This window comes from Lemur catta, chromosome 1 (assembly GCF_020740605.2).
Source record: "Lemur catta isolate mLemCat1 chromosome 1, mLemCat1.pri, whole genome shotgun sequence".
Classification (NCBI taxonomy): domain Eukaryota; kingdom Metazoa; phylum Chordata; class Mammalia; order Primates; family Lemuridae; genus Lemur; species Lemur catta.
Window position 1 is genome coordinate 164,155,205 of NC_059128.1, and position 13,670 is coordinate 164,168,874.

A 13,670-nucleotide genomic window follows, 5' to 3' on the forward strand; every position below is an offset into this window, starting at 1 on the left:
GGCTAGGCTTTAAGCAAGTAGACTTCCTGAATAATAAGAAGTTTTTTTATCTTGTAACATTATAGGGCCAGTGTTTAGGGTGCTGGGTTGTCTTCCTCTGTTTAGGTATCTAGGCTGGTGGTGGCTCTTCCATCTTCAAATATGACTTCCAAGGTGCCCTAAGAATTGGCATACAGATGATAGAAGCGTTAAAAGATGGAAGATGACTCATGGGAGGGTTTTATGGGCTGAACCTGGAAGAGAAACTACTTCTGCTCACATTTCACTGGTTGGATGTTAGTCACATGGCTATACCTAACTGCAGTGAGGCTGAGAGATCAGGTCTAGCTCTATGACCAAGAAGAGGGACTAGAGTTTAGCAAGCATCTAGAAGGCTCTGCTACAGTAGGTGTTGCCCCTGAGGTACCAGGGGGTCCCTTTCCCTTCACTGTCCTCATCCCTCACTGCTTCTCCCTTAGGGAAATGTAGATGCCATAGCAAGTTCTTAGGGCTTAGGTGCTGCTTCTCCTAGAGAAGAAATATCCTATGGCCCTTGACCCGCAGGGTCTTGGGGATCCTCCCACCCTGTAGGTGGCTGCTTAGCTTGAGTTCTGTAGGACAGTGGAGCTTTACCACCTTCTTAGAGGGCTCTTTGTGCTGATCATGCTTGTCTCACTTTTTCTAACTTAGCTTGCAGCAGTAGTACAAGGTATTGCTTGACAGGACCCTGTCCTGCACTTTTGGAAGTTAAGAGCAAGGGTTTTGGCATCAGGGAGGTCTAGGTTCAAACTCTGGCTTGGCCACTTAGGACCTCGAGTAAGTTGCTTAACGCTAAGCTTCAGTTTCTTTACCTATACAGTGAGGATAATCGTGTTTACCTTATGAGTGAGATGACTTACATGGCATTTGGCACATGGTTTATTTTTATATTATTAATAGTAACAACTGTTTGTAAATAAATACTAACTTGAGCAGGCCACACTGGGAGTTTGTTTTAACCAACTCTGTGGGATTCAGAGTATATTGGTAGATATATGAGAATTATATTTAATTCCACAAATATTTCTGAGTTCCCACCAGGCACCAGGTACTGGAGGGATAGAGATAAGTAAGACATGCCTCTGCCTTCTAAGAACTCATAGTCCTCATGTGTAGTTTTCAGCAAGATTGAGGTTATCTCTTGGCTACTCTTTCTAGTTGCTGTTCATCCACCTGTGCTTGGAGTAGGTGTTTTATGTGAATATGGTGTACTCTCCCTTAGAGTCCAGATTGTGTAATCAACTGTTTACCTGGCATCTTCACTTGAAGGTCCAATAGCTTCTCAAATTTGGCATGTCTGAAATGGAACTCCTGAATCCCCCTTATAACTTGTTCTTCCCACTATGTTCCCTATCTTGGAAAAAGACAACATCACCATCCACTCAGTTGTTCAGGCCAAAAACCCAGGAGTTTTCACCACTTCCTCTTTTCTTCTCAATGCTTGTATCTAATTTATCAAGTTTTCTGTTCTACCTCTAAATCATGTATCAAAACTACCCTGTTGCTCCATCTTAGCTCCTATAATACTTGTCCAAGAACCATTATCTCTTTCTTGGACTAGGGTAATTGTTTCTTTGTTGTTATCCCTGAATTCATTATTTCCCCTCGGCAATAAGAGTGATATTTAAGAGATTTACTTCAGATCATGTGACTCCTAGATGACCTGGACCCTGCCACCTGACCACAGCCACCATTGTTTCCCCTCATTCACGGGCTCCAACCACCCTGGGCTTCTTGCTTGTTCCTACCTGTTGCTGTTCTTTTTGCCCAAATTCCTTCAGAACTCCACATGACTGAATCCTTCTCTTTACTCATATCTCAGCCCAGATGTGATCCTCTCAGAGAGGCTGGCTTCTTCATGCCTCAGGTGAGTTAGCTACCCCCACATGCCCAGCATAGCCACTCGATAAAATCACCTGTTTTATTTCCTTGCTAGCACTTACTACTGTCTGAAATAGCATAGTATAAGTTATCTGCCCTCACCGTAGAAGTGAGCTTCCTGAGGTCAGAGATATTTCTGCTAACTCATCCCTGCATCCCAGCACTTGAGGGGATGGTGGTAGTGGTAAAGATGGTGGTGGTCGTGCTGGTGGGGATGGTGGTTGTGGAGATGACGGTGGGGGTAGGATGTGATAGGAAATTGGCAAGCATTCTTCAGATGGAGGAAATGGCATATGCAAAACTTCTGAAGTCAATGATGTTGTAAGTCTTGTTCAGAATTTTGGTCTTTTGTTGACTGAAAGAAAACAATGCTAACTACATCTGTCATGACTGCCTCTATTTTCACTAATGCATTTTGACAATCTGTAAAGTACCTTTCTCTCCCTGGGCCGGTGATTTATACTAATCCTCATACTTTTCCTCCCTCTGTAGTTCCCCTCCCCATAACCTGTGAGAAAGATTCACTTGCTGACCTTGTGTTCCTGGTGGACGAGTCACTTGGTACCAGCCAAAATTTAAGGAACCTTCAGAGCTTTCTGGAGAACATTAGTAGCTCCATGGATGTGAAGGACAACTGCATGCAGCTTGGACTGATGAGCTATAGTGATAGCGCAGAGGCCATTTCTTTTCTGAAATTGAGCACAACCCAATCTGAATTTCAGCAGCAAATCCAGAAACTTTCTCTCCAGGTTGGGAAATCCAGTACTGGGGCTGCCATCGAGCAGATGAGGAGAGACAGCTTCTCAGAGTCAAGTGGCAGCAGAAGGGCACAGGGGGTGCCTCAGATTGCAGTCCTGGTCACCCACAGACCATCAGATGACAAGGTGCGTGAGGCTGCACTGGACCTTCGGCTGGAGGACACCACTGTGTTTGCCATTAGCATCCAAGGGGCTAACAACACCCAGTTAGAAGACGTAGTGTCTTACCCGCCGGGACAGACCATTTCCATGCTGGAGTCCTATGCAGACTTGGGAACTTACAGTAAAAACTTCCAGAAAAAGCTCCGAAATGAAATATGGTCCCAAATTTCTACTCATGCTGAACAAATGGAACTTGATAAAACTGGTATGTTTTTAAAAAATACTTTTCTTATTATGAAATTATGTAAGTGGTTACCTAGGGCTGGTGCAGGAGTGAGGATTGACTATAATTGGATAAAGGAATTTTTAGGAGTTGTGGGAATATTCTAAAACTAGACTTTGGTGGTGGCCGTACAACTTCATAAATTTACTAAAAATTGAATGATACACTTACAGTGGATCAATTTTATAAGGTGTAAGTCATATCTCGATAAAACGTAAAAAAGTAATATATGTTAATTATAAAATATTATAACAGTGAGTGGACGTACAGAAGAAAATAAAATCATCTGTAATCCTATTTTTAAATAAAACCATTCTTTAGCATTTATTTCCCTTGTCTTTTAGTCTCTCTCTCTCCTCATTCCACTCATGCATACCTACACAGACACACACAGTTGTAAAAATTATATCACATTATATATAGCAATGCCGTCCGATAGAACTTTCTGTGATGATGGAAATGTTCTCTATCTGCACTGTCCAATAGGGCAGCCATCAGTCACATGTGGCTACTGTGCACTTGAAATGTGGCTAGTGTGATGGAGGAACTGAAATTTAAATGTAATATAGTTTCAATTCATTTTAATTTTAATAGCCACATGTGTCCGGTGGCGCCATATTGGACAGTATAAACATATGCAGTTGGGTAACTTGTACCAGTCATGATTACATTTAGGTGTGACCAACAGAAAAAAAACCAAAATAACAGTGATTGAAAGAGGGTAAAATTATTATTATTTTTGTTTGTTTCACATATAAGCCCAGAGGTAGGCAGACTGATCTGGTGTGGTACATACACCACAGTGTCAGGGATTCTGTCTCTTTCTATGTTATTTTTTTGCTGTTTGAGACCTTTTTTCCTAGGACCATTGTGCAAGATACCTGCTCCAGGCATCACATTCACATCCAGCAAGCAAGAAAGATGAAAGAGAAGGAAAAGGGCAGGCCTCCACCCCCTTGTCTTTAAGGATATCCCAAAAGTTACACATACCATTTCTGCTTACATCCCACTGGCCAGAACTTGGTCACATGTTGTACCTGGTTGTAAAATTGGGACCTGGGAAATGTAGTCTTTGTTTGGGGCAGCCAGGTACCTAGGTAAAAATTGGGGATTTAATTAGCGTAGAGGAAGAAGAAAATGGATATTGGGATAACCAGTATTATCTACCTTACCCACTTTTCTGTCAACCTTATATTATGAACTTTTGCCTGTTTCCTTAAGTATTCTTTTGCAACATTCTTTTTAGTTTGGAAATAATACCTACTTGTTTCCATAATTTGTTTAACGTATCTTAAATTGTTGGGTATATAGGTCATTGCCAATGTTTTGCTCTTATAAAAGTCTCCCAGGGATATCCTTGTACCTAAATTTTTATGCATAACCACTAGTATTTTCTCACATTTTAATCTTTTTTATTACTTTTCTTTGATCGTTTTAGTGAAGGATCTCCTAGTTAAGATTCTTTGTGAATTCTGCTGTAAGAGCTGTTTGAGCTCTTTTCAAAGCTACATACTAAGAGATACTTGATGTGACTTTGAGTTTAACTGATTCTGAGATATCTGCTGTCTTCACACATTTTCTCTGCAGATAAAATGCTTCCAAGCAATTGAAAGACGAATTTGGCAACACTCACATGGAAAGGAATTGTAATCTTCCAATGATATTAATGTCTAATTTTAACCTCAGACCAGTCATTTGAAGGCAACTTTAAGGATGCATCCTGGGCCAGCCCTGGATTTTCTGGCATGTTTACATTGCAAGGCAGCAGCAAGAAATAGGTTTCCTGTTACCTCCTAAGTGATATGTAGGAGAGTCCCTCAGAATGGCAGCCACTTTGGTATAGTACCAACTATTAGGGCATAGGAGGCATGTGTGGTGTGGTCTCTCTCAGGGAGTTTGCAATAATGTGACAAAAAAGCTATGATTGTCATAATAGAAATTCTAAATGGGAAGGTAGGGGACCAAGGTTAGGGCAAAGGCCATCCAAGTGGGATGGCTATCTTCCCACTAGGAAGATAAAGCCTCACTAGGTGGCTTCTTATTAATTCATTTGCTCTCAAATATTGGTACCTGACTTAGGCTAGGTTCCTCAGAAGTGGATGCCAGGCAAGGATTCACATGAAATTGATATATTAGGGAAGCATTCCCAGGAAAAAATGAAGATTGATAGGGAAATGAGGAAGTAAAAACAGGAAGGGAAGAATGATAAGAAAAGTCCCATGGAGGGTAATGTTGGCTTACTTCCATTGTGTCATTCTAGAGACAGTGTAGAGCAAACCTTAGAATTGTCCCAGTCAGGGGACAATGTAACTAGAATTTACATTCCAGCACATGGGTGAATGTAAATTTCTAGACACTTCTGGTTCTTTATATATAACTGCACAGCGGAGGCTTTGAGCCAAGGGACACATTCTTTGGCACTGTCCAATCAAAATTTTGTAATGATAGAAACGTTCTCTACCTATGCTGTCCAATATGGTAGCTGTTAAGCAATTGAAATGTAGCTAGTGCAATTGAGAGGATGACTTAATTTTTCTTTTATATGAAGTGGTTTAGATTTACATTTTTCTCTTCCTCATGGCTCACCACCTCTACCTTCCTTGTGATGAATACTTAATTCTTCTGTATTATATGTATAAATCAATTTATTCTGGTTACTTTCAAGTTTTGCTGGCCTGGGATCAGGCTTGCCTTTTGCAGATAACTGCTTATCTTTGCCCTAATACTTTATGTATTGATTTCATAGTTTAATTCTCAGGGTCACACTTATTTCTAGTATTTCTGATTTCCAAAGAAACAACTTCCCATAGCCTAAGGCAGTATCAGTAGCTATAAATTACCCAGAAGCTGTTAAGAAACAAAATAGTTATGAAATGACTAAATTGTCTTATATCTTAAGGATCAGTTCATATACTCAATCAGATAATAGCATAAGTAACCTAAATTTTGAAAATATGCTCTTTTTCCTACCCAGTTTTGACAAATGACTACGTGGGGTAGTACAGAGAAATCTAAAGTACTTTTTTCATAGATTCAGCTTAACAAAGGAAGGAACATTGAAAGGTCTTTTATTAAAAAGAAATTTGTTGAACTCCTATGATGTGCCAGGCCTACTGGGCAGAAGCAGAGAACTAGGCAAAGTCTTTGTCCTCATAGAGCTAACGTTTTGTGGTAAGAAACAGGTTGTGCTCATGAACAAATGGATAAGGTAATTTCAGAAAGTGCCATACAGAAAACAAACAGGTTGATAGGGTAGATAATGACCAATGTACTTTAGCTAGAGGGTAAGAGAAGGCCTTTTTCAAGAACTGACTTGACACGTCCATGATGAGAAGGAACCAGCCACATGAATATATGGGGGGAAGTATATTCCAAGAAGAGAGGAGGGCAAGAACAAAGGCCCTGGGTACATTCCAAGAAGAAAAATAAGCCCAATGTTGTTGGAGCACAATGGGTGAGATAAAGAATTGCTGGAAATAAGAGTCAGAAAAGCAGGAGGCAAGACAAGGCCAATTTTTGATTTTTAAATTCCAAATGCAATGATAGATTATTTAAGTAGAAGAATAATGTGATTTTAGCTTTAAATATATTGTTCTAGTTGTCTGGGAAGAAGAGGTTATTGGGGAGGTAATCACAGAAAGTCATCATCCTATGCCTTTTCTCAAGAAATTGTGAGGTATAAACTGTCTGAAGCAGGTGTCAATACTAGAAAACTTAGAGTCTGGAGGCTTGGGAACCTGGTCCTTACTCTTTAATTAACTGGCTGTGTAATGTTAGACAAACCACTACATCTTGCTCTGTTTCAATTTCTTTACAAATTTGTAAATTTTAAAGAAGAAAATTGGCATGAGCTTTGATGAAGTGTGCAGAGTCTAGCACCTCTTGTATTATCCTGGATAGAGCTGGAGCCCATTCTACTAAGTATCCCAAGAATGGAAAAATAAGCACCACATGTACTCACCATCAAATTGGTATTAACTGATTAACACTGAAGTGCATATTTAGTAATAACATTCATTGAGTGTCAGGCAGATGGGAGGGGAAGGAGGGGATGAGTATATATACATCTAATGGGTGCGGTGAGCACCGCCTGGGGGATGGACACACTTGAAGATCTGACTTGGGTGGGGCAAGGGCAATATATGTAATCTAAACATTTGTACCCCTGTAATATGCTGAAATAGAAAAAAACTAAAACAAAATAAAGAATGCACTTTACTTTTTTTTTTTTTTTGCAGGCTGTGTGGATACAAAGGAGGCTGATATCTATTTCCTCATTGATGGCTCAACCAGCATCCAGAAAAAGCAGTTTGAGCAAATCAAGGAGTTTATGTTGTCAACAATAGGAATGTTTAGCGTTGGCCCAGACAAAGTCCGAGTTGGAGTTGTGCAGTATTCAGATAAGAGGGAAGTGGAATTTAATATTGCTGACTATTCTAATGACATTGACTTAAGCAAGGCTGTTGCTAACATCAAGCAACTAGAAGGTGGCACTTATACTGGGGAAGCCCTGGATTTCATACTGCCAATAATAAAAAATGGAAGCAAAGATAGGACAAGTGGGGTTCCCTGTTACCTCATTGTTCTGACTGATGGGAAGTCCTCGGATAGAGTCCTGGAACCTGCTGAGAGACTAAGGGCTGAGCAAATCACCATCTATGCAGTTGGCATTGGGGATGCTGAAAAAGCAGAACTGCAACAAATTGCTGGGAAAGAAGAAAGGGTTAACTTTGGGCAGAACTTTGATGCTTTAAAGAGCATAAAAAATGAAGTTGTTCACAGAATCTGCACTGAAAAAGGTAAGAAAAATGAAAAAGACTTTATTCTTCACATTTCTTCAACTGCTTAGGCAGATTAATGGCAGGCTGAGACAAGGCCTGATGTGACCAGTTGTCTGGATAACATTTTGCTAACTTCTTTTATCACCACGGAGGGATTCAGTCCCTCACCATACACCCAATGCCAAGATTGGAGGATCCCTCTATAGACAGCTACCCCAAGGCCATCTTGGAAATCATAGTAGGAAGGTTGCTAAGAATGTTGTGGCCTTGACATAACCCAGTGCTGTGCAGTGAAAGAGACTCTATTCTACATGTGAGCTGTGTGTGTGTGCACACAGATGAGTACAGGGAAGTACAGTGTGTATGTGCATGTGCACAGATGGGTGCCGTGGAAAGAAAATGGACTTTGGTTCTAGGTAGATTAGGGTTCAACTCACTTTTCTGCTTGAGCCTGAAACATCCTCATCTATAAAATGAGGATAATACCTACATCAGAGAATCGTTATAGGTCGAGCATCATAAATGCTATTATTCTTATATTATGGAAATTCCCATAACTGGTTGTTTGTTATTTCTTTTATTAATAATAGCCCGTACCAGGTCAGGATGGTATGTGCTGATTGCCACTGTTAGCACATGAAAATGTTGCCTGTTGAGAAGTACATTCACTTACTGGTGGAGAAAGAGGATGCTGGAGTCAGAGTCAAGGTTAAAACCGCAGCTTTCCTACAGATTAGCCGAGGACCCTGAATAAGTTGCTGTCTGTTTGCCTTTGTTTCCTTGTTTGTAGCTTATTGTGAAGCTTAGTGGTGACAACACATGTGGAGCACTTGGAGAAGTGCCTGGCACATAGTAAGTGCTGTGTAAAAATTAGCCATTGCAGAAGTTGGTTATTATGTTAACTGATGAGGCAAGGAAGAGAATTCTCATTTATTTGAACTTACTAAAGTGAAAGTGTTTGAATTTTCCCCGAGCCACTAAAAAACAAAAACAAAAATAAATAAATAAGGAAATAAGTAGCATTAACAGCAAGATCCTAAGTCACGATTTTGTTTATTTTTCTCCCTGTTGTGGACAGTAACAAAGTTGAGTCTTCAGGATATCTTAAAAAGAATGCCAGAGTCAACATTTCCCAAGGTGTCCTGGGATTGATGCCAAGAAAAGTAAAGGGGTTTTAGGAAGCATAAAGTAAATTGTATCTCAGGTCCTTTTAAGGGAGAAGGTCCTGGATGCACCTGAGGAGGTGCAGTCTATCTCTTGCAGTTCAGGCAGTTGCAGTCGAAGTAGTCAGCCTGAACACTTGCATGCCTGGAGGAGGAGGCAAGCTGTGGACAAGAAAATAAGCATAAGATGGTGAACAGAGAGGCAGGAAAACTAAGGAGCCAAAGCTTGAGGGGCTAGAAAAACACTAACAAGTCTCAGAGCAGATGCAGATGGAGTGAGACACAGTATACTGGTAGGGGCCAGGTTAAGCTGCTATTAAAAAAAAACGCAGACTATGCAATATAGAATATTATTTTTCTGCTACATAATAGTTTGGGGTGAACAGTCCAGGCCTCATAAAGAGGCTGTTCCATCCACATAGCTTCCATGTTTAGGTCAAGATTGAAGATCCAGTTTTCATCACTTCCTGTCTGTGGAAAGGGAGAAAGGACCAGGGGAGCCCACCGCACTCAGTTGTCTTAATGGTGAGACCTAGAAGTGGCCAGACCACTTCTGCTCATACCATTGACCAAAACTGAGTCACATGGCCACACCTAGCTTCAAGGAAGGCTGGGAAATATCATCTTTAGCTGGGCAACCATCTCCCTAGCTAAAACTTTATTAACATAGGAGAATGGGAAAGCAGATACTAGGGGGCAAGAAACAGTCTCTTTGGTGGATCAGGGGATTGGCCTTATACAGCACAAGTTATTAAATATTAATTAACATCTTTTCATTTTTCTATATATGGCTGATGCTAAGAGTTTATTTTCGAGTAGTATTGGGTAGACTCTAAGTGTGGAGAGAGAGAGACTGGTTAGAGGATGGTAGAGATTATAGATTAACAGTTTTTTTCCAATAGGTTTTTTTTTTTTTTTTTTAACAATCTGGTTTTGCTCTGCATTTTCTTTTTTTTTAAATTTTTATTTCAGGATATTACGAGAGTACAAATATTTTGGTTATAAAATATTTTTATGTCTTTGCCTCACCCAAACTTTCCAATAGTTTATAGAAATTGGTCTTATATGTGTGTATATATGTACATATATACATATGTACATAAATGTCCATTTCCAATCAGTGGGCTACCTAAAAGTTTTATGTATAAATAAAGGAACAGTCCATATTGAATGGATATGTGCTTACTGAAGCATTAATCACTAATAAGTGATAATAATAAGAAATAATAATCTCTAGTAAAAACTTTTCACTCCAATTTCTTTTCCTTTTTTTTTTTTTTAAGAGATGGGGGTCTCACTCTGTTGCCCAGGCTAAAGTGCAGTGCGATCATCACTCCAATTTATAATATTGATTTATAGTGTTTATGAAATCACTTAAAATTATTCCCAGAAATAATGCTATTTAAAAATTATTGGGAATTGTGTTTTTCAAGAATATACCTAAAACCCTGGAGTATTAGCCCTATGAGTGCAGGAAATTGATTACTTTGGCTCTGATTCCATGTTTTTGATCACCACTACATCCTTAGCACATAGGCTGATGCTTGGCATTTCAGATACCTCCAGAATTATGAATAAATGAATTATGAATAAATGAATTATGAGTGATGCATGCATGCATGCATGAATGAATACATACTTTGGAAGTTGCATTTCCTCTTTACAACTCCTTAGGTAATCTTCAATGGATTTCTGATTCAGAATTCTTATCCACAGGCTTCTACTAAAGAAGCAAATTAAAATTTCAAACATAACAGTAGTTGCTTGGGTTAATTTGCAGTGTTTTCTCATTAATACATTTATTTCTGCCTTAATGTTTCTCCATATTCTAAGAACCACGCCAGCCTGTTTTATTTCTGGTCTTTTTTTTATAATATGCAGGATGTGAAGACATGAAAGCTGATGTCATGTTTCTGGTGGACAGTTCTGGAAGTATAGGACATGAAAATTTTGAGAAAATGAAAACCTTCATGAAAAACCTGTTAACTAAGATTCAAATTGGTGCAGACAAAACCCAAATTGGTGTTGTTCAGTTCAGTGATGATACAAAGGAAGAGTTCCAGCTTAATAAATACTTTACACAGAAAGAAATTTCTGATGCAATAGACAGAATGTCTCTCATCAGTAGAAACACTATGATGGGACATGCACTTACCTCTATAGCTCAGTATTTCACTGGCCCCATGGGGGCCCGTTCTGGAGTCAAAAAGTTTCTCATCCTCATCACAGATGGAGAAGCACAGGATGCTGTGAGAAATCCTGCTAGAGTTCTTCGGGACAAAGGTGTGACCATCTTCTCTGTGGGGGTATACGGTGCCAATAGACCTCAGCTAGAGGAGATCAGTGGGGATGGCACCCTAGTTTTTCACGTTGAGAACTTCGATGATCTAAAGACAATAGAAAGTAAACTCATCTTTGGCATATGTGCTCGCCATGGTAAGTGACCCTGTTATCCTTCTGGACTTGAGGATGTGAGCTGTTGACTTTATAGTGAGGAACAGTGTGTTGTACTGTTTGTTTCGTTTCTACCTGAACTTCGGTGTTAAGTTTTGGTCTTATCTATGTTTTATTAAAACATCCATGACCTCTAGGGATATTTCAGATAAACTTTCATGAAAAACCTGTTAACTAAGATTCAAATTGGTGCAGACAAATCCCAGATTAGTGTCGTTCAGTTCAGTGATGATACAAAGGAAGGGTTCCAGCTAGTTTGGCACAAAATAGTTGGGCTTTGGGGCCTTCAAGTATATGCCAAAAAGACCTCAGAATTTTACATTAAACTTCCAACTCTTTAATACCCACATACCTGGATTTTCCAGAGCCAATTTTGAATCCCAAACGACTTCCTAGAATTGTTTCTTGGCTACCTATAACCATTGTTAAGCTATAAATGATTAGAAATACAAATTCATCTTCATCTTAATTTAATTAAATCCAGTACCTAAGCACCCCCTCTATCAAAAATCTCTTTATATTTTAAAGATATAGTGTATATTTTCATTACTTAACATTATTCTTTGCAACTTCCATCAACTAGGTATTTTACATTTGCCTGTTCATGTATCTATTCCTTTGGAAAATTTTAATTTGTGACTTTTTTTCGGATGATTTGACGTCATCATTTTAACCTCACAAATTGTAGTGCTTTTGAAATTGTATTGAGCAACCTTCAGTTTGAGCCTATCAATTTTAATGCCTCTTGAATGAGAACTTGCTATAAATCTACACATAGACTAAAAACACCTGTGCTTTTAAATCTATCATGTACTATTATCTGTGTTTGGGATCCAATGAAGAGAACAAAACAAAGCATTAGTGAGTTTGTTGTATGTTGTTCCGTGGCAGCATAAAGACCTCTGTTGAACTTTATTCTTCAAAATTATGTGTGTGAAATTTTTAGAAAGTTAACAAATAAAATGTCTCATAGGGCCGGGCGCAGTGGCTCACATCTATAATCCTAGAACTCTGGGAGGCCGAGGCGGGTGGATCGCTCGAGGTCAGGAGTTCGAGACCAGCCTGAGCAAGAGCGAGACCCCATCTCTACTAAAAATAGCAAGAAATTATATGGACAACTAAAAATATATACAGAAAAAATTAGCTGGGCATGGTGATGCATGCCTGTAGTCCCAGCTACTCGGGAGGCTAAGGCAGTAGGATCGCTTAAGCCCAGGAGTTTGAGGTTGCTGTGAGCTAGGCTGACGCCAGGGCACTCACTCTAGCCCAGGCAACAGAGCGAGACTCTGTCTCAAAAAAAAAAAAAAAAATGTCTCATAAACAGTTAAAGTTTAGGTGATAGCTCTAAGACTTCCTTGTTAACAGTTAATTGGAGATTTTTTTTTTTCCATGAGTGGCAATGATTCTAGAACTCCTGATAATGTTGAGAGGTGTATTTAAAGACTATAGCCTCAATTTTGAAATCTTAGTATTTCTTCATTTTGAAAAATGTAATGTTTGTGGAGGACTCATCTATAGCATAAGGTGAAATTTCAGCTGACTCATGCATGAGATCATCTTATAAGTATTTGTCAAGTCATGATTAGTCACCATTTCATTGGGCCATTGCCCCAGGTTTTTATAGATGTGAACTGGGCTTATCCACAGTATCTGAGACTTGAAAATTTGAAACATCAGTGCTAGAAATAAGGACTGGAGATAAAATGGACAGGTGGAAAGTAGAGAAAGACAACCTTTGGAAGGCATGTGCTTAAGTTATTAAGAGAAGGAAAAGAGCTTGGAGAGAGTGCACACTTTGGAGACCCAGCCAGAGTGGTTGCTTGGCTTTTAATGTGGAGAAAGACTTGGGGCCAGGCAAGACGTGATAGGAGCTTCAGCTGTCCCTCTACTTGGGGCCATTCCTTTCTGAGTTCTAATTCAGGAGGTCAGGGGAAGGAGCAGAAATAACTGGAGATGCATGATGTACAAGGGAAGGTTTTCCTTCCAGAAGGTCAAAAGATAGCTGAAGCCAGAAGGAGTAGGATAAAAACCCCAACTTACATAATGAGCTCCTGAGCTCTTTGAAATAGCAGACTGGTTTGGCAAACATTAGAATGTCTCACCATTATATTGGCATTGAACTAACTTCTGATGTTGCCTTTTACTTGAAAGCCTGTCCTAATGAGCTATATACCAAAGCAGAGTTGTGTGGTGTAAGGACTACCAACTGTGGAATCATATAGTTAAGGGT

At 39.5% G+C, this 13,670-nt stretch overlaps 1 protein-coding gene across 3 annotated transcripts in view; it reads left to right on the plus strand.

Annotated features, from left to right (window-relative positions):
* COL6A5 (collagen type VI alpha 5 chain) overlaps positions 1 to 13,670 on the plus strand; it is a 103,692-nt gene that overhangs the window by 4,745 nt on the left and 85,277 nt on the right. For all 3 annotated transcript variants that reach the window (XM_045538524.1, XM_045538514.1, XM_045538505.1), the window contains 3 exons: positions 2,392 to 3,024; positions 7,281 to 7,841; positions 10,868 to 11,422. In XM_045538524.1, the coding sequence (XP_045394480.1) occupies positions 2,392 to 3,024; positions 7,281 to 7,841; positions 10,868 to 11,422 (1,749 nt within the window). The remainder of the gene's footprint in view (positions 1 to 2,391; positions 3,025 to 7,280; positions 7,842 to 10,867; positions 11,423 to 13,670) is intronic.